This window comes from Pteronotus mesoamericanus, unplaced genomic scaffold (assembly GCF_021234165.1).
Source record: "Pteronotus mesoamericanus isolate MK-2021 breed Mesoamerican mustached bat unplaced genomic scaffold, CSHL_Meso_final contig_33, whole genome shotgun sequence".
NCBI lineage: Eukaryota > Metazoa > Chordata > Mammalia > Chiroptera > Mormoopidae > Pteronotus > Pteronotus mesoamericanus.
Genome location: NW_026555135.1, coordinates 5809090 through 5830458, shown reverse-complemented (window position 1 = coordinate 5830458; position 21369 = coordinate 5809090). Strand labels below are relative to the sequence as shown.

Genomic DNA, 21369 nt, shown 5'->3' with positions numbered 1-21369 from the left:
ACTTAGGAGGTCCCTCTAGAATTCAGGTTCAGATCCTCTGAGCTTGCAGTTTCTTCTCTATGCCTCTCTTCCCCTACCAAAAAGAAAAGCAACTCACAAAGCAAAATTAATGACAATAATGACTAGATGGATAGGGAGCAGAAAAGCTCATAATCAAATTAAGTCACAGTTGACCGCAAAATAAGCTCGATGCCTTAAAAAAAATAAGCTGAAAGTAGCAACAGGATTTTTTAAAAAATTAAAGCTCTAAACATAGCAGTTGCATTAGTGCTAAATTTTGAAAATGGTAATTCAATTTTATTTACAAGGCAAAATATAATTACATTTAAATTTGAGGGAACAGAATTTAGTTCTTATTAATGACAGAAAGACTGAGTGAGAAGCTTTAATGCCAGAGAAATTGTCTTATGTTCATGGATGGGAGAGAAAATTAGATTCAGCATTGAGCATTCTCCCCTGTTACAAGTCTCATTTGTGTGTAGCTGGAATTGTTCCTTCTCTGAGCAGCATTAGCTTCTCAGCCCAGAAAGCATAGCACCGACATCCAATTAAACATCAAAAGGAAATGATCACACTAGGCTATTTCTGTATAGGTATGTTATGGGAGGGGAAACTTGAGGTTAGAATTTCACCCGAGGAATAATATCCACTGAGACTTGACATTTCCCGTACCCCTTCCAACAGCAAGTGCTAGCCTAAAATCAAAGTTCAGAATAATAAATATCTGGCAGATTGACATGGAGGCAGAGAAAGAAGAGGAGGTGTTGGTAGGAGGCAGAGTAGAGCCCACCCATTGTCTGGGAAGTAGAGCGGAGGTTTAAACACAATGAGATGGTCAGTTCCTAACATTTAATCAAAGACTGGGAAATTGGGCCCAGGCAGGCATACTGCTAAATACTGCCAAGAGTTAAAGGTTGATAAACCAGGAGCTGACAGCTTTGTAATTTAGTGGAATTTCCCCCGACAGCCCTGGAACATTTTCTATCAGAACTGGAGCTCTTTAGTATGCAAATATAAGCCCTCCTGAAATTGGGTTTCTGAATCAGGTTTCTATTTGGATGCCCAAGCTGATATCTTACACAAAATCTCTGGTTGTCTACCTGAATCAAACTGCTGGTATGATAACTTGTAATTTTAAAATAATAACCATTCTTTGAATAGAAGTTTTACAGAGCTCCTTCATGTATATGCTTCATGGTTGATTCAAACAACAAATACATAAGCCTCTGACATTGCAGATGGTGTTTTTCCCAGGAAACCAGGGTTCAGAGAGCTTGGGTGACTTGCCCAAAGACACTCTGGGAAAACAGGGATTCTGATCCAGCCTTCCCTGGCTTCAGAGCCCACGTGTATCCCCTGCATAACCCTGCCATTAGCCCTTACCAAGGTTTATGTGGATACTATCAATGAGACAGGTATCAAATTTTAAAGCACCACTTCATTTGGTACCACTTCCAGGAACCATGTGAAATTGAATCATGGCCAGCACTGTGTGGGCCGTACTACCACAGTTCAAGGAAAAGAGGAATTGCTTTCTGGGGTGATCAGGGTGCCTTCCTGGAGGAAGTGGGATTTAAGGTGGGTCATAGAGGTTGGGTTTGAGTTCGCAGAGGCAGAAGGAAGAAGCAAGCACACTGCAGCAGCCCATTGTGGAAGTCAGAGTTTTGCAACAAAAGGGGACAAATCATGGCATTTTCTAGGAAAGACCAGTAGTTTGGACTGGCTTTGCTTAGGGTATTTGTGGCAGTAGTAAGAGAGGAAAAGGTAAGGGAAGTTGGCAGGCATTAGATCATGAATGGTCTTCTAAGAGTTTAGGTTTTATCTGTCAGTGGAAGCCACTGAAAAGTTTTGAGCATAGATGCAGCACAATCAGATTTGGCTTTAGAAAGCTCACTCTAATATTGGCATGGTGTTTGAGGTACCTGGGGGACATCTAGGTGGAGGTGTCAAGAGATTTAGGTAGATGAGCACATGACTGGGTGGAGAGGTGGGCCTTTCACAAGGGATATCAGGGTTGGAGGTCTTGGGGAAAAACACTGAACATCAGTTGTCTTTTCAGTTCACCCATTTGGGCCCTTTCACTGGGGTTTGGGTAGAGGTCAAGCCCTGGCTGAAAATACACACCCCAGTCGCGTTCTTGGCTCCTCGGCTCATCAGCCCTTTCCTAGCGTGTTACTCTTCAGCAAAGTCAGACTCTACGTGGAGACCTCCTCCAAGCTAGATCGGAACACCTCTAATCAGGAAACCCAATACCCTGCAATTAAAATGAATAGCACTGGCCTAGTATTCTTGTGATAGGTGCTTTAGAAAGCTTGAAATTTTAGTCCTGGGGTAAATATATGTGGAAGCTACTCTGCACCGACATACTGGAATCCACTTTTCTGCTTGGTTTGAAGGCTTCCTGGCTCCTTGAGTGAGGTGAAAGGCCATGTGGTTTCCAAGGCTCATTAGCTGGCTGCCATCTCAATCTGGGGGACACCATGGCTTGGAGCAGCTCGGACTCTCGGGTGATGGGGACGGAAGTTGAAAAGCACAGGAAAGTGGCTTGGGTTTGACCTTCATGTCAAAAGGAGACTAATTACTGCAAGGAGGCTCCTTTCCTGCACCTTTCTTCCCTTCTGGCTTCTTCCTGAAACCCTCACTGAGACTAAAAAGCCATCTGCCCTATTAGTGAGATGGGGGGAGGGAGAGTAGGTGCTATATTCGAACCAATTTGTTCAAAATATAGGAATATCTGGCCTGTGGGAGAGAAAGTTAACTTGTAATTAGTTTACTATACACCGGACGGGGTGGCCAGCTTTGTGCTCATTTATGCATTGCTTGAGAATAGGAGTAATTAGATGTAATTTCTGAATCCCCAGCCTAGGGATATCTGACACATAGTAGGTGTACAAAACAGGGGTGGGCAAGAGTAGCTGTCCAGTTGTTCCAATGGAAAGAGACAAGCAAGTTATGATGATTACAATAGCTTTGTTGACTGCATTTCATGTACTCACAACTGTAAACTGACTTTTACCAACCCCATATATTTTTAAATCACTTTTAACATTCTGGTAGATAGGTATCATTATCGCCATTTTATAAATGAGAAAAATAAGAATCAGAGGTGTGCAATATTTTTTTCCCATAGCTGGGAAGTAGCAGAGCCGGCTCTTATATCCAGCTTGCTTAAATCCAAGCCTCTGTCCTATGCAAAGTCACAGAATCTTGAATAGTTACATCAGGCACCCTGCCTCATACCACTGGAATCTGGCATTATGTGAGCATAGTCAGAAGATCCGTTTCCTGTCTAAGACTCACTGAGGAATGCAGAGTTTAATCCGATGATGGCAGGGTTTGGGAGGCAATGCTAATAACCCTGATAAAGAAAAGTCTACACAAAGTGCTTTGGGAATGCAGGAAGTGAAATGTCTTCCAGCTGTGGAACTGGAAAGAGGCTTCAAGGAGGAGGTGTCATTGGAGTCAAAACTCAAAGCACATTTGGAGTTGAACATGTGAAGATCAGGGTAAAGGAGAACCCAGACCACAGAAACAGTATGTGCAGAGGCACAGAGGAGAAACCCACGCGTGTGGCAGGGCGCCCCTTCTAGCCATTTGTCTAGCTGGGTCCTTGTGTAACTATTTCCTGAGGCGGCCATGACATTCTTGCTCAGGTACTGACATGCGTGTCACTGTGCGGCACAGGACAAGGCATTCCTCTTTCAGGGCCCTCATTTTCATGTCTGTGGAATGTGAGAGCATCTCTGAGGTGCCTTCTCACGCTCTGACCACAAAACCTGTCCCTCTAAGTTTTCTTCCTCTTTCTGTCTCACCCCTAAACCTGCCTCAAGGAGATCCCCTGGCCATAACCAGGCCCCTTCCTGCCCAGCGTCAGCTCTCTCCTGGCTTCCCCTCCTTCTCCTTCATTTTCCACTGTCATAGTCCTTCGCCTCCAGCTCTTTTATTTCACTCACAGCTCCCCTGTCCTATGCCTTTCTTCCACACCCACCTGAAACACCCAGGATCATCCCAACCCCTCACCATCTCTGATCTTGGAGTCGGGCTTCTGAGTGCCATAAACCAAGTCACATTCACGCTCATTATCTTTAGTGACTCCTGGGCCCTTCCAGCTGCAGTTCTTGTACTTTGTGAGTTAGAGCTCTCATTCTCAAGGGGCTCTTTCAAACTTCCACATTTATTGATCAGCATCCTGCTCAGCAGAGAGTTCTACCTCACTGAGAACACTGAAGCATTAGTAACATGCTTTCCCATTATCCTGGCCCATCCCTTACACAGGTCTCTACCTACATACCTCTCACCAGAGGATGAGGTGCCCACCAAGCCTGTTCCTCTTTGCGCTCTGGAGCCAGTCCTCTTCAGCTGTTGAGAGGCACCTCAGTTGTTCACGTCGTCCCCCTGTTCTCCCAAGTATCTTCATATCCTACCTTCCCCTGGATCTTTCCGGCACATAAATGTGGTATAGTTGCTATGTAGTGAATGTTTACAAAGGAATGCATGATACTAGGCACATTACTTAGTAAGCCTCACATGAATCTAAGAAGTTGGTTTTTTGCAGAAGAGAAAGCTGAGGCACAGAAAGATGCAATAACTTGCCCAAGTCACACAGTTAGTTAGATGGATGGATGGATGTATGGATGGACAGATGGATAGCCGGCCTGGTAACTGAATAGCTGGTTAGATGATTAGAGGGTTGAGTGGATGGACAGACGGATGGGCTGATGGATGGAGGGAGAATGTAGAGACAAATAAACAGACAAACAAAAGGGAAAGTACTTAGTATGATCAATATTTGGTCAGAGTGAGGAAGGATACTCAGACTTTGATTTCAGAAACCCTATAGTTTACTGGCATAATGATCTAATACATAATTAACAGTCAGGGACATATGTCAGATATCTGAGATTTTGCCTAAGCCCGGTCCCATAATTTATAGACCAAATAGCTGTGTTAATCATAGTCACCTTTTATTCTAGCTAAGTATCTTTGAGCAAGTCACTCAGTTCTCTCCAAGCTGTTTCCTCACCTACAGTACTGGAGTGAAAATACCACTGCAAGACTATTGTGAGGATTTAAAGAGGCTGTACCCGTGTGCCACCAACAGTGGTTCTACGTTCTCTCCTTATCCTTGCCTTGAGTGCTGTGTCTTGAGGCTTGGACTTAAAATGTACCAGGATTTCAGAGAAAGTCCCCCAGCTGTGCATTAACTCAGATGAGCTACTGATAAAACAAAATTCTAGTGGGAACCATTTTAAATTATTTAACCCTCTATTACAATTTCTTAAGGTCACTCTAAGAACCTCAGGTCCTAAGCAAAGTAGAACAATTTTCCCTATCATCCCTTTTAGTGCCAGACTTATTAAAGGACATCCTAGGAGATCGCATGGGGCCAAAGCTCTTTTTATACATACCTAGAATGTTAAAAAAAAAAAAAAAAAAAAAAAAAAAAAGCTTCCTGTATCTGTTTCTGGCTTGTCAGGTGGCAGGAAAGAACGCAGATTCTTAGGTGGGGTCCCCTCCATCCCCCACTCATGTCAATTCTGAGCATCTTTCCAAGGTGAAGAAACTTTGTGGGAAAATTATATGCATGTCTCTCCCTTTAGGGGAAAGACACAGCTCCCTCTACCAGCTGTTTTAATGAACAGGGTTGTAAAGTAAGTCAGGACAAATTAAAACGTAGCCCCATGATAGGTCTCCGGCTTCATCCGGGCTCTTAAGAGATCAACATTTAATGAGAGGAGCCTGGGGCAGCTTTTTCCCGTATGATACACTTTGGGGCACAATTAACCAATAGTTAAACCTTGTATCTTTCCCTGCCCTTTTCACCTTTCCTCATATATCCACCTGTGTTACACAAAGAGAACGGGTTAGACACAGATGTTGGCATGAAGGAAGGTGTGTGTGAGGGTATAAGGACTGAACACTAAAATTACAGCATTCTCAGTTGGGGATTGGAGAAGATAGGTTTCTAACAAGGTTAGGCACAAAGAAGACTGAGCCTATATGAATATATTTAACCAAATAAGTTTTGCACAAAATGGCACTGAGAGTTGAACCAACTGACATAACACCTCTTCCATGAAGCTTTTTTTTTTTTAATTCACCTGTTCTCAACAAATTTTTGTTGAAAGCTCATGCTGTGCCAGGCCTCCTGCATGCTGCCAGGGAGCCAAGATGAATAAAAGCTGGAGCCTGCCCTCAGGTGGGCTTCCAGTCTAGAGAGATGACAGACAATTGCACAGGTGAGGCAGGGCACAGATGGGGCGGGGAAGGAGAACTGTCTAGGAAAAGAGCTAAAGAGTTCAGCCCTGGCTGGTGTGGCTCAGTTGGTTGGAGCATTGTCCTATAAACCAAAAGGTTGCAGAATCGATTCCTGGTCAGGGCACACGCCTGCCTAGGTTGTGGTTCAGTCCCCTATCAGGGCACATGCAAGAGGCACCAAATCAATATTTCTCTCTCTCACATCAATGTTTCTCTTCCCTCCATTCCCCTCTCTCTAAAATCAATAAGCATGTCCTTGGGTGAGGATTATAAAAAAAGGGGGAGAGCTAAGGTGTTCTTGGGCCTAACTTGGTTCATCTCCAAGGACTTACACAGTACAGTCAACTGCATAGGCTTGGAATTTTAGAGCCCTTGGGGGCTTTCACTTGTTTTCAAGAGGACACCCGGCCTACAAATACCAATAGCTTCTAACTGGGTTTTGAAGATCTTGGCTGATGGTACCATGCTAGGTGGCCAGAGAAAGGGCTTAATATCCAAATTTTGAGGCTACTACTAGAAAAGCAAATATTTTGCTCTTCAGGAGGGTACTTCCCTGCTATGTGACCAGGAATTTTGCTGATACAGGACATCTTAGGTCCTCGTCATTCAGCCGTGTATATAACATAGTTTACATAGGACTTTTTCACATATACTTCCTTCAAATATTCCCACTCATCCTGTAGAGGACCATTATTACTTTCCCCATTTTTGGAGTGAAGAAGTATGGTTCAGAGAGATTAAGTAATTCTCTCAAGGACTCCACAGAGACCCAAGGACACTGGGGGGTCAAAATCTGAACCAAAATGTACTCTATGGATTGTGAACTCCATGGTACTTCAAAAGAGCCCTCCCAGGCCCTGACCCTCCAGCATTTAGTGAGAAAGTTCTGATGTTAATCACGTGAAAGTCAACTGGTGTTCATCAAATACTCACTTGTACTGGGCACGTTGCATAAACCAGAATTCACATGTGATCTGACATCAGCCTGGTACACTTACCACTCCACCTCACTTCCTTTCTTACAAGAATGTGTGTGCACAATTGGTCACACCCTGACCATACACCAAGCACTAGGCTGGAAGCTGCACTTCCATTCATGTGAACTTATTTGACTGAGGTTATGTCTGCCTGCTGTGCTAGAACGTAAACTCCTGAGGTCAGGAAAGAACTGTGTCTGTCAGAGTCACCACTGGATCCCCAGTGTCCCCTATAGTGAGTGCTCATGAAGTTCCACAAATAAGAATAACTCTCTACAGCAGCTGGTATCATCGTCCCTTGTTTACATTTAAGGAGACTAGAGACCTAAACAGGAGCCATGACCCAAACTTCACAAAGTATCAGTTATGTTACATAAAGGGCATATGAGCTGTCAAAGCGTGTTCTTTAGCCTCATGCTACTTGGTTTTCATTCTCTACTCTGGGAAGTTCTATCTGCTTTAACGTCAAAGCAAAATCAAGAAGGAAAAACTAAAGGAATTCCTTTTATTTTAAGAACAAAAAATATTGAGATACATACACACACACATATAATAACAATAGTGCCTACAACTTGGGGACAAATGATGAAGTAGCATCTCAGACTTCTGAGATGGGTGGGCGAGTCTCTCCCACTCAGGCAGAGGAGAGCCTGGACCCTGACAGGTTGTCTGGCCATCAGTCAACACCCCATCAACATCAAGGTCACCCTGTTCAGGCCCCTTCCACTAAAGTGTAAGAGCTCACACTCAGCTTGTACAGGGCCGATGGAGGGGCGCCCAGCCACCAGGCCACAGGAGCTCCAGGCCAAGAGAACGTGTCTCCTGTTAACTACCTGGCCAGGACATGGAGCATTGGGATGTACAGCACTACGGTCTCCAGATGAGAACAGTGAGACCGAATGTCTGGGAAACTCTGCAAAGAAGATCTCATTTCATTTCACATCTACCCAGGGTCTGACTTGGATGTCACAAAGGATAAGCAACAGGGCCAGAAGACGGGGAGAGGGGTGTGCTTAAAGAACCGGAAGTTCCCCTCAAAGGGAAGGCTGCCCCTCTGCCTGACCGTTCCCTTATCTGGAAATTGTCCATCTTGCAGCTTTGCTCTGAGAATTGTCAAAATGAGGAAGAGGCACCAGGTGGCCACATGACCTTGTGGAATTCCCTTATGCTGCCTGGATCTCAGTAGCCTCACCTGTAGGAAAGATGATAGCCTGGTGTTTTCACAGTATTGCTGTGACAGTTAAATGAGAAATGGTACATGAAGAGTTATCAGAGTTGTGTTAACTGTTGAGCCAAAAACAACTTTCCCACACATTAACCTCATTTGCTCTAACACCAGCCCTGTGAGAATGGTGAAGAAGGAATTATTATTCCCATTTTACAGAAATGGAAAGCAAGGCTCAATGAATTTCATAACTTACAACTTACAGGTTACCCAGCCAATAAGTGACAAAGCCAGGGGTAGACCCCAAATCTGTCTGGCCCTAAGATTCTTGGTTTTTATTCATTGCACATAAGCAAAAAGATACAGAAGTAACAGCTGTAGATTATTTGGCTAATCTTTGGAATGCCAGTGTCAGTTTGTGCATTGTCTGGACTATGAGCTCCTGAATGGCAGAGGTCATATCTTATTGACCTCTGGATTCCCAGCCCCAGGCACAGTCTCTGACACATAGTGGGCATGCATGGAATATTTTTGGAAGAATAAATGAGTCAGTGTGAATTTATTGATACCTACTATGTATCAGGAACTCAGTGCCCTCTGAAGCGTGTGCTATCATCATCCCCATTTTACAGAGGAAGAAAATGAAGCTCAGGGCCATTAAAGAGATCTCCTAAAGTCAGATAACTGGCAGCCTGATAATTCAGAGCACATCTGATTCCAAGTCTTACGTGCTTTCATCCCCACTGCTCCAGACTAATGAGCTACCTGTTCACGAAGACCTGAAGCCAGACAATCACGCTGTGGGGAAAGCCTGCCTCCTCTGCTCTCTCCCCCCTGAACTCTGCACGTCCTGCTGACTGAATCACCAAGGCTTGGGCCCCAGCAGCCTGTCCCTCTCATGGCTCACACCTTGGTGCCACCATAAATTACCACCTGGAAATAGTGCTGAGTACATCCAGACGAAAGCTAAGCTAGCCTTCCCTCCCCGTCCCTCAGGAAAGATCTATCTCTAAGTGCAGGCTCAGCCTCCAGAATCACCGGGGATCACTGCCCTGTGCAGTGCTGTGCAGAAGGGATGGCAACTTCAGAAACAGGGATTGGGGAGCCCTGAATCCTGGAGATTGTCACTGTGGTCTGTGTGGGAAGAAGGGAAAGAAGCTTGAAGAGCATCCTGGGAAAGCCCCATTCCAGGAGAGCCGCTGGAAGGAGGGACAGTTCTCCACGGCCCCACCCTCACTTGGAAAGCTTCCATAAGGACAGCTCACTAGAGATAAGCAGACAAATAGCCCTGGACTGATTTTCAGCCTGGCTGCACAGGGGATTTGTGAACTGTTTTACATTCTCAGATACCTATAGCCCAAGGCACACACAGATTCATCCATTGTCCAACAAACCTTAATTAAAGGTCTGTTGTGTGCCAAGTTCTGTGCTGGGTGTCAGGCATAAAGCAGATCAGAAGAATTTGATCCAGCCTCAGATGTCCCTGCCATGACAGTGAGACAGACACAGAAATAGCAAATTACTGTGTAGTAGGGGAAGAATACCCGCAGGGTGGACCACGGGAGACTCCTCAGAGGAGGAGGGACACTTGCGCTGAGCCCGAGGGTAGACGACGCTCTGTACCGTGGAGGCGCTTGTATCATAGACACCCGCAGTCTTAGAACTCGAAGGGACCTTCGATGCCATCAGGTTCCCCCTTGCAGTAGATGCGGAAACTGATACCCAAAGAGGGGAAGTGACCTTCCCAAGGTCACGTAGCAGACGAGTGGCTGCGCAGGCACAGAATTTACAAACCTGGTCCTTGGATTCCTAGCCTAAAACTCATGGTCTCAAGAAAGGTTTCTTGCGTCAGTGACCTTTGCCATACTCTTTCGATCATCTGTTTTACTGAGTGCTCATCACAGCCCAGATGGTCAGCACAGGTGCTGTGAGGACATGTCATTACTGTCACCCTCAGCACATCAGAGAAGTCAAAGAACCGGGCTCTAGGTCAGGGCTCTTTGAACCCATGTTACAGCGGCCTCCCTCTCCTCTGGGCAGCTGAGAAACCCAATGTGTTACTGCGTGTAGCATCTCCCTTTTCAGGTAATGTGCTTGGTTGGCAGTGTCAGGCATGGGAGCACACCATAGATGGCAACTCACTGTTGTTTCTTTTAATTCTTGAACATTTTAGCCATTGCCTTGCAGCTTCATAAGAAAGGTCTGAGCCTCTAAGATCTAATTTTGTTTTCTTTTTTCAAAAGTAGCTAGACTATTAGTAGCTTAAAAGGGAGTAATCATGGGCAGATGCAATTTGACATGGGTGCCGATTACTTTAGTTTGAAAGAAAGTAAAGGTATTGGGATTTTCATTGGGAGACAGTTGGGCCGCGAGGCCCAGAATCGAGTCAGAGTCTCTCCATCAGAGCCCTGGCAGAGAGCATCGGTGGCTATGGTTGTTCAACCGATTTCCTAAAAACCAGTTATGTTTGGAGCCTTCACAGCCTGTCTGAATAACCTCGAAGCTGCATTGACCCCGTCCCCAAGGGGCTTCTGAATCAGGTCATGTGCATGTTTGTGAAAGGCCAGGCAGCTCCACCCTGACTGTGGACTGCGATCCCCACCCCAACCCCCCCGCCCCCCCACCCTGGCCGCCATCGTCTATTTGCTTGCGATCAGAAAAGCCATTCGGCTGGTGCATGGAGTTGCAGCAGTGAAGCACTGATCAGGAGGACAACATGAACCCCGCAAAAGCATGAAACGACCACCTAGAGTACATGAGGGAGGTGCAGGGGGCCAGCCTTTGTTTGACCGCACATCAATTAGAGTCGAGGCTGTAACACAATGCAGGCCCCAGAACCCTTCACACGCCCCAGCCAGACCCACAAACGCTTCTCTTGGCGATCAGGGACTCATCCTCACTTTGTTTTCACACATAACTGGTTTTTAATTAAATTTGACTTTTCCTCACATCTGTTCAGCAGGACGGTCCCCTCTGCAAGTGGCAAGCACAGAAGTGGGGACAGGCTGGCAATAAGGAAAAGCAAACAGAGCAGAGCCCTTCAATCCATCCTATTTTGGTGAAGAATGCGTTTGGGGCAGGCTTCCGCCCAGAGAATTCTTCTTGTGTGAGGGTCCTTGTCCACAGAGATTAGCTTCCCAAGGCCCTGGAATCCTGACTGCTCACAGAAGCCAAGGAAGGTGGCCAAGTGTGACCTTTGTTCCCAAGAACAACTTGCTCAATACTTGTTTTTTCTCTCTCCTACCCCTCCTGGCCCTCTTCCCCACCCTCTCCCCCTCCCCCACCTCCTCCCCACAGAGATCTGTGCTGCCGACTGTGGCGGCCATGGTGTGTGCGTGGGGGGCACCTGCCGCTGCGAGGATGGCTGGATGGGGGCGGCCTGTGACCAGCGGGCCTGCCACCCACGCTGTGCCGAGCATGGGACCTGCCACGACGGCAAATGTGAATGCAGCCCCGGCTGGAACGGCGAGCACTGCACCATTGGTATGGCGAGCCAGGCCCAGGGTACCTCCTCTGGCCTGCATGGTACCTTTGTCTGTCGCACACTTCAGGGCTGGGGCTGGACTCCCACCGCATGTGGGAACTGGGCCAAAAGTCCTTTCATCTGGCAACATTATGGTTGGCATTTCCTAGACATCAATTGGACTTAAACTCATAACTGAGCACTGTTAACCTCCCCTCCTCCCTAGTCTGCATTTACCAGAACCCAGGAAGCTGGTTAGCCTGCCTTGCCCTCTAGCCCGTCCCAGGCCCAGTGCACTATAGCTCTGTGTTAAGGAGCTGGGGTTCGAGGTGGAGCCAGAGGAGTCTCCTCTAGCAGCAGTGGGCCAGTCCCAATGCCTTTCTGAACCTCAGTTTTCTCACCTATAAAATGGGGATAATAATGCATGTAAAGAGCTTAGAATAGGCTGGCATGTAGCAGAGTGCTCAATAAATATAGCCATTATTGTCAAATTCATAATCTGGTTGGGAGGGGTTGGGCTTAGCTCTGAGTCCTCCGTACCCACGGGCCTCCCAGGTCTGAGCTCGCAACGAGGCCCAGAATCCTGGGGAAAGCTTCCCACAGGCCACATCTGCATCCCATTAGGCCTAGGACCCCTCCTCCCCTGTCCTCAGCTTCCGTCCTGTCTGCGTTTGTCTCCTTTCTCCTCTCTTGGGGGCTCTGCGGCACCGCCGGCCCCCGCTAAAGCAGCACTGTTGGCAGCTTTCAAAACAAGCTGATCACTCCATTCCCTTCTTTCTGCCTTTCCTGCTGGTTTTGTTGATTTTAAACACAGCCAGACATTTTGCTTGGTTTATTATCTGGAATGAACACTCCCCAAAAGCTCTTTATTGAATCAACCGGTTTGTGTATGTGTTTTAACTTCTTCCCCTTCCATTTTTTTTTTTTAGAGAAGGGCCTGTGATCAGATGGTGAGCACATGGCTTCAGAAGGCAGGATTCTGGACGCCTCTCTAGCTCTAAAAATCACCTCTTGAGTCTTACAGCAACTGGGAGGCAAGCCCCGAAGCTTTGGGGGGTACAAAGGAATTTTGAGCAAATGAAGCTACCTCTCCTCTTATTGTTTTAGGCTTCCTTCGTTTTCTTTTATAGCCTGAAATTAGTTTGTATTCATCATCCCTGCCCTCACAATGTCACTCTTTTTATAATTGGCTGTAGAATACCTTCTACTTATTACTATTAATAATAATGGCCTCTAATTTTTGAATATTTACAATGTGCCAAGCACTGTGCTAAAGGCTTTGACTGCACTATTTCATACCCCTAACAATCGCCCTGTGAAGGTAAACATATTAATTGTTTTCTTTTCATGGCCCTGGGCCGAATGCCACTTAACTTTTAAGAAGTCAAACAGGAATTTGAAGCCCGGTTTTCTGAGCCACGGGCAGGGGGCTGCTCCCCAGCTACGGGCTCTGCAGTCCTTGTGGGACAAAGCCCAGGTTTTCCGCAGAGGCACCCAGCTCGTGCTCTTCCCAGGAGCTGTGTCTTCCTATTTCAGTTGTGTTCAGAGCTCCGAGCCCAATTTGCCGGCCCACATTTGTAAAGCCACTCGGAGCCAGTGGCGACCCTCGCTGCTTTTCTGTAGCAGAATGTGCCACCGCCATGTCTTCCTGGGTGGCTTCTGGGTGGCTTCTTTATGTCAGTGTCATCTTACCTTGTCATTGTCCTGAACACCTCTTAAGAGAAGTGGCCCAAGTACCTGATGGGACTTCTTCTTTAAACTCTGCTTTCAGTTGCCTGGGTGACTGAGGACAGGCTGACCTTTCAACCTCCCCAGCCCGCAGGAGGGCCCATCCCTAGCAAAACGAAAATCAGAGCCCAGAGAGAATACATTCTGTTATTCTCTCTTGCTTACAGGGACCTCAGCTCACCTTGCCAAGTCCCACGAAGTTTATGGATGGAAGACTTTTGTAAGATAAAAGCACCTCATTTGAACCAAACGACACAAGGGATTTAGGGCACTTCTCTGTCAGTGCAGCCACAGAGGTCGCAAGGCAGGGCTTGCGGGCAGGCTGTGCTCCATCCAGCGTCCTGTGGGCGTTCGGCAGGCTAGCCTGAAGAATACCCCTTTTGTTTTGATGTCAAGCAGCCAAACCACCCTCCTACCTCCCTGCTCACCCGGCTGTCACTCTTTAAGAGCAAATTCCTCCTGGGATTGCATATGCTTCTTCCCCTCCAGATAAGAAATACATCAAGGTAAATGTGCACGATTCAAGAGGGAGGTTGACAGTCATAAATACCAGAAAAATGTCACAGGACATTGAAGAAGTAATGGACTAGTCATAGTGGCTCAGATGAAAGGACGCTGGCTGGGAATTCTATTACCTTTCATTGTGTGGTGAGCATTTCTTTGTCTCTGTCTAATCTCCCCGCATGGCAACTCGCTCCCCGTGGGTCTCTGCCTATGGCCAGCTGCATCTCCACTGCGAAACCTGGCACCCCAGTGCTGAAGGGACACTTCAGTAACCTTAGGGACAGAAGGGCAGGGGCGGGCCATGCAAACAAGGGAAACGATGGCAGTGCCTTCTTTCCCTTTTTGGAGTGGAAATGAGTCCAGGAGAAACCCCTTTTTAAACTTAGATGGTAAGAAGGAGCACTTTCTCATATTTCCAGGGAACTTTGGTCCTGTAAGGATCCTTTAGGAAAAGAAAAAAAATGCTGATGTCAAAAGTTAGAAACTCCAAGTGTTACATTTTCTCTTGTTACCAGATTGTTAGGCAGCAGGCCATTACAGCGCTGCTAGCCCGCACGCTGGGGTACGGTCATGTCCCACAGCAGCGAGCAGGCCAGCATCCACCGCGTGGACTGCGAGGTCTCCCTGCAGCGGAAGCAGAAGAGAGGAGGGCCTGTTTATTCACACACTGCTGCCCGTTCTAAACAGGAAAGGGTAACTTGATTACTTCTAACAGCTGGCATCAAAAAATAAGATGAGTCGGCATTCCTCATGGTCAAGTCCCTCAGCATAAGGACCTTTTTACCCCAGTGACATTTCCCAGAGCAGATTATTAAAGTAGGAATTAAATTTCTCCCCTGGAGGTTTTGGTTCATATTTTCTTTGGGGGAAGCTGCTTGCCTTTCCTCAAAAGAGGTTGGTTTTTGGAATAAAAGGGATTTGACAGTGACATCCTTCTTAACAGGCAACAGTTTCTTTCTCTTTTGTCAAAAAGCAAGAATAGTGCACATTGAATCCTAATTCCTTATGTTAAGAATTATCTGTCTCTTTGCATCTTCAAGAAAGATCGGACCCCATGGTCAGTGGGGGCTTCTGTCTCTCCCTGGCGAGCCACGGAACGGGGTGGCCGCAGTGGGCCTCCTGGTGCCCCCAGCACCACGCGTGCATCAGCCTGACTCTGAGTTGCCTGCTGCTAAAAATCCCGCACAGATAAGAAGGGGTTTTTCATCTTTGCTCTTACTCGTCACTAATGTTCCCACGTGCGTATATCGGCGATTTTCAACCTTTTTCATCTCCCACACACATGAACTAATTACTAAAATTCTGAGACACTTTGAAAAAATATATTTCTGCCAATCTGACATAAAAAGGTATAGTTTTGACTTATTGACACAGGACTGCTATTGTTGTGTTGGCTGTTGTCATTTTTTTTTTTTAATTTGATAATCTAAGGAAAAAGAGGTCAGTGCCCCTGACTAAATAATCAGGTATTTCATGTTTTAAAAATTCCTGAGGCACACCAGTTAAAAATCGCTGGCATGTATGGAACCCAGTTTTCCTTGTCCAGATTTAAGAAAAGATGGATTGGTTTGGAACTATTTCGTAAGTATATGGTCAACACAGAGCCAGCAAAAGCATTACTTTTGGATGTCTTTTCCAGAAATTTTATGGCTCTCTTAAGTCTGGGGCTTGACCTTCAATTTCTTTAGAGAAAGCTAAATTTAAGAAGGTGTTAAATTTAAGAAGGTGTTCAATTTTTTCCCTGTTTCTTTGAAAACACTACTAACATTTTGGATCACTTCTATGATAGTTATTTTATTCACTTCAGTGCCCCTTGTCTATAAAGTCTCAAAACACATGTGGGAAATGCCAGCTCCTGATTACATTTGTAAAATTCCAACCTTCACCCCAAAGCTGTGATTATTCAAGATGCCAGATATACAGAATTATTTAGTAGACTTCAGGAGAGCTATCCAATCATATAAATCTTGATTCTTAAACAAATCCTCCTCTGGGAGTAAAGATCAAAATAATACTCTGGCGATGCAGTTACCAGAATGAGCAAAACCAGATGAAGATAAATGATAAAGACAGTCCACAAAATCCTCTGGAGTTCTTTGTCCACTTCTGAATGGTAGCTATCAGAGTGGGGTTTTTTTGGAGGGGGTGGAGGGGTGGTAGTTTTTGGTAATTAGTCCTCAAGAGAGAACTTGTAAGGCACTCACAAGGTTTCGACACCTGTGTGATGGCTCTGTGCTTATCCTTCCTCAAAAGCATTCGCACAGCAGGACCTGTGACCTGACAGGACAGATGCCACAAGGAGAAAGAGAAAAAGGACAGCGATCTACCCCAGGTTATCAGAGCACGAGTCTGGTTAGTTGATGGTTCTGGCAGCCAACATGTGGTAGGCGTGTGAAACTGGAGGAAAGTTAGTGGGCCTGGTGAGTCCCGTTCAGGATGGGTGCCATTGGCCACTTACTCATTGACCATCCAAAGAGAGAAGAGCGTTAACGTATCCAAAGTCTTAACAAGAACATGTCTTTGATGGTTTGTCATTCATCTGAAAGAAATTTAGATGATTATAACCACCCCAGGCATCAGCTACTATAATGATCTTTGTTTAATCTGGCCTAACGTGTTCCAATGATACGACTATCAGGGTCAACTGATAGACTTGGAATGAAAAACCTCTTGCCGTGTTCTCCATGTCCTTCAACTGGGCCTCCTGAAGCTTCTTGCGATTATCTGAAGAGAAACTTTTATTGGTACAGGCAAGTTAAGGAAAGATGTTTTCCTGTTGGAGATCAGAGAGATGCTAAAGAGATCTAAGACCTCACAGAGCAGCCTCATGCCCAAGGCTCAGAGCCTGTGTCATGAACAGCTGTGTGCCACCTCTATCCCCAGCTTCGTGCATAGTGACAGGAATGTAGGAACACAAGAAATGTTTGTGCAATGTTGAAAGCATCAGAACCGCCCAAGAAGAAAAATAGCTTCCCTGCAGCCCATCTTCGTCCTGGGGTTCTGAGGAGAAAGACGAAGGAATTTGGTGAAGTCCTGAACCCACCATTAATAATGCAAACTGGTGGATGCTTTGCCATCTTTTCTTAAAGTTAGTACTTTAAAGTCATCATGAATTTGTAAGTGACCATGTTCAAGATCGTATGCGCCAAGACTTTCAAACAATGAAAACAATACTAGTATGGACTTCTGTATTTGCTTCTTATAAATAAATAACATTGGACTTGAAAGACCCAGTTATCACTTCCATTTTCCATAGCCAGAGACAAGGAAACTCTATTCCTTCCCAGGAAACTGTTGGCCTTAGTATTGACTGGCTGTTATCCGCTTTTGAATTCACACTGTGACTTGAGGTCACTGTGTAAAGTGACCTCGTAATTTGTGGAATCAGAATTTGAAGTTCTGAATGTCCACTTTTGTCTCCAGAAACCCACAATGTTGATCGCATCCTGAGTCCACCTCAGTCACCTCTACTGGCTGCTATTGTTGCCTGCAGTTTGGAGAAATTAATAAGCATTTTTAAAGTATTCCTTTAAATAGAGATCATTATTACTAAAAAAAAAAAAAAAAAAAAAATCTCAAAAATAAAATGGCATTAGAAGAGAGATCTCTGAAGTCAGCCCCTGGCCTTGGGGAGGTTATCCAGTAGAGTGGATATAGTCTGGACTCATCAGCAGAGCCATGATTATCACCGTTAGGTTTGGAGACAAAGTGTTTCTTGTTGGAGAACTCTCTCAAAGTGGATGCCGCATGGTGGTATGGCCATTTGGATCACAGCGATGGTGCCTCATTCAGCCTTGTCACCCTTCCCAACCCTGTGAAAGAAACCTCGTTTCACTCCATCTCTTCAGCTGGGTTCAGAGTTTCTACAGGAATATGTGATTATGATCCTGTACAAAACTAAGAACAACGGCTGAACCAGGAGATCCTCTGTTTTATTGCTCTCTGGTGACATGTCCTGGGAGATGATATCTAAGAAAGTTTAGATCACTTTGCAAAATTAGATGAGTGAGCCTGGCTAAGACAAAAGTGACAGATGAACCCAGAATCAAGAAAGTCTCCGCCTTAGTGAGAGGTGTTTCCTTTGCTGTTTCACACATGTGCTGGCCCTATTTTTCACTGTTTGGCATTCCACAGCTTTGTTTATTCACTCCTGCTTAACAAGCCACTCTCCTTCATTTTCCCTGCAATAGCCTATTATCTCACGGACTCCACAGCATCTATAAGAATGAAGGAGAAGCATGCAGGCCCAGTTAAAATCTCTTCTTCCCAATTTTCCACTTGGCTGTGCAGCCTCCAGGAGCATATTTCATCTTGAAACAGAGACCACATGGATATGCAGACTGAGAACAGAGCCTCTCACCCACCAGTCTTTTGAGGCAAATGTATATTGATGAATGGCAACAGCATCTATCCTGTCCAGAGGAGAGAAAGAATATCCTGACAGATAGAACCCTCAGGCTTCCAGATAAGGCCCCACCATTGCAGTTCAGCCCCAAATATGGACTTTTGACACAGGTAGGAAATCGAGCTGAGGACGGGGGTCAGCCTGGCAGAAAGCATCAGGCCTTTCAGGAGACAGCCATGCATCTGGCCTTTGTGGGAACAAACGTCGGGGAGCCACAGAGAGGCGGGCAAAAGGGAAGCTCCGCAAATGATTGTGGAATAGCCATGGTGGAGAAGGTGAAATGGTGTTAACTGATTTATTCTGCAAATGAAGAGCTCTGCCCTGCTTCAAACACACAGTGGGGTTTCTTTCAGAGCAACATTTGGCCCCCACCCTCACAAATAAGGAAAACTTTAGGTTGCAAAATAATTCAGTGCTTGAATGCAACCCCCACATTGGGGAAAAGAAAGCATGCGCCATTCTGTCTTTTGAGTTAATAAGCATTAAGAAGTGGTCAGATTTTCTTTTTCTTGTTTTTCTCAGTGACATCCATTGACCAGGACCTCACAGTCTTTGTAAGATACACAAAGGAGCGATGTGTCTTACTTAGAACACCAGGCATTCTGCATTCAAGTCAATGTGGGCACATGTGTCCATAGAACATTCAGAAGTGACAGACAGATAATCTAGTGGTATATTTGACCAAAGACTCCACCCACTTCCCTAGTGCACATCAAAGATGATTTTAATATTGCATAGTTGTAAATTCCAATTCCTGGAAACCCCTCTGCCCAGACAGAGTGCACTTCCTATTATACTACTACTTCCCCAGAAGGGAAGTTGGATGCTGCTCTGGGTAGACAAAGGGCAAGGTCTAGTTTGCCATTGAGCTGAACAAACCTGACAGAACAGGAGTGTGGCCACTTTTGCAGCTTCCCATCCTCCTTTTTCTCCCATTTTCCTTATCCATATGTCGTCTCATTTATATGATCATATTTGAGTTGAAGTTCCTTTTGGCCCTTCCTGGAGAATGTGCTTGCTCTCCCTCCTCCTCTCTCATGTAATCCTGTCCCAAAAGGTGGGGTGCGTCCCCACTGTCTCCCCAGCACCTGGCATGGTTATGTGGCAGGCAGTGTTGCACTTACTTGATCCTACCTTAAATGTCCTGTCTTTTATTTCCCAAGCGCACTATCTGGATAGGGTAGTTAAAGGTATGGTCTTCCTTCCTTTATTTTCCTGTTGTCTTTTGTGTGTGTGTTTGTGTATAAGCATAAAGAAGAAATGCATATGTAAAAAATGTATATACACCCCAGAAGCATGGTGTCTAGATGCTGCCACATCCCCAGCTTTGTCACAACATCCAGTGCCCAGAGGGCAGGGTTTTGGTCACAAGGTGATTGATATACCTGCAGTGTCATTCTTCCCCTCAAAAGCGCTCCTTCTGTTTGTGACATTACCATTGCGCTGTTGCCCTTCCCTGCCCATACACACATACACTCCCCATCCTTTCTACCCCATCTCATGTCACCCTGCCCATCCCTCACGGCCCCGGGTTCATTAGAATTAAGATGGCGGGAACCAGGGTGGGTGGCCTTAGGGAAGAGGAGGCCCCAGAGCAAGCAGAGAAACCTGAAGAGCTGCATTCTAATAGCGCACGGCTAGTGCTGGGCACTGTGCCTGGCTCTGGAGAAAGGGAGGAAATAGACCCCTGACCTCAGGGAGTAGATGGTCTTTTGTTTTGGTTTTTCCCTTTTCAGAGGCCTGACCTTGGTAAGTCTTATGTTTGACAAGCGTTCCCTCCAGGCATAGTTTCTTCTATTTTAAACATTTACATTAATTAGGTGGTCCTAATTTTCCAAATAGGCCTCACTGCTTTAAGAATAAGCCTCAGGATGATCAGATATATGTGCTCATAAAAGACACCAAGCTTCTCAAGGAGAAATACCATGCCCTAGTCATCTTTTTATCTTTAAGCTCTAACACAGCGCCTGGCACAATGTATGAGCTCAGTGGCTAGGGACTCAGGCACTGGAGCCAGACTGCCTGAGTTGAACCCCAAGTTCAATACTCAATAAACTGGGTGACCTTAGGCAAGTTACTTAACCTCCTTTTACTTCAGAGTCTTTATAAAAGAGTCTTATAACAGGACCCACTTCATAGGGTTGGCGTAAGGATTAAGTGAAATAATGACTGTAAAGAGTATAGCACGTGGGCAGGAATTATGCTCAACAAATGTTAGCGATGCTATTTTATCATCATGCTTATTCTCACCCTTAACTTAGAGAAGGACTTGTTAGCCAGACTAATTTTTGAAATTGTAAAGAAAAGGCTAGATTAACTTTTAATAAAAGATAACAGCTTCTATTTAAAAGCTTATGGAAAGGGTTTTCGGGAAACATAAATTACTAAGTGCTTTTCAACTAGGACATCCTTTCCGAATGCAGCAAGGATATTACTAGGACCCATCAGGTGGATGCCTGGTGTTGAGAAGCAAAGTTCCTCACATTTCACATGTTGGTTTTCAACTGAGAATAAAATCATTAGAACAAGAGAAAGTAGTACCCGTGAGTCTCTTTAGGAATTTCACAAATAATCATTAAGGGAATCATCAGAATAGATTCAATTTAATAGTGTTACCATCTGTCTAGTGTATTTTTCCTACTATGTGAAGTAATTCATATTCATGAGTCAGTGAGTCATAAGTTGCTCTAAAAGACCAATGTTTCTTGCCAAAATCTAGGTCTGGACCAAGCCCCCATCTGGCTGACTTTCTGGTATAATGGGTACTAATCCTAAAAAAGAATTCAGAGACCTATATAAATGCAAGCTCAGGACTTGTCAAAAGAGAGTGCTTTTCAGTTCAAAGACAAGCCAGCTTCTATTCCGCACT

At 45.4% G+C, this 21369-nt stretch overlaps 1 protein-coding gene across 3 annotated transcripts in view; it reads left to right on the top strand.

Moving 5' to 3' along the window:
- Nucleotides 1-21369, top strand: part of TENM4 (teneurin transmembrane protein 4) — a 375996-nt gene that overhangs the window by 248294 nt on the left and 106333 nt on the right. For 2 of the 3 annotated variants that reach the window (XM_054576339.1, XM_054576338.1), the window contains one exon: nucleotides 11698-11883. In XM_054576339.1, the coding sequence (XP_054432314.1) occupies nucleotides 11698-11883 (186 nt within the window). Of the gene's footprint in view, nucleotides 1-11697; nucleotides 11884-19663; nucleotides 19691-21369 lie in introns of all 3 variants that reach the window. The other variant, XM_054576340.1, reaches the window with a different exon arrangement.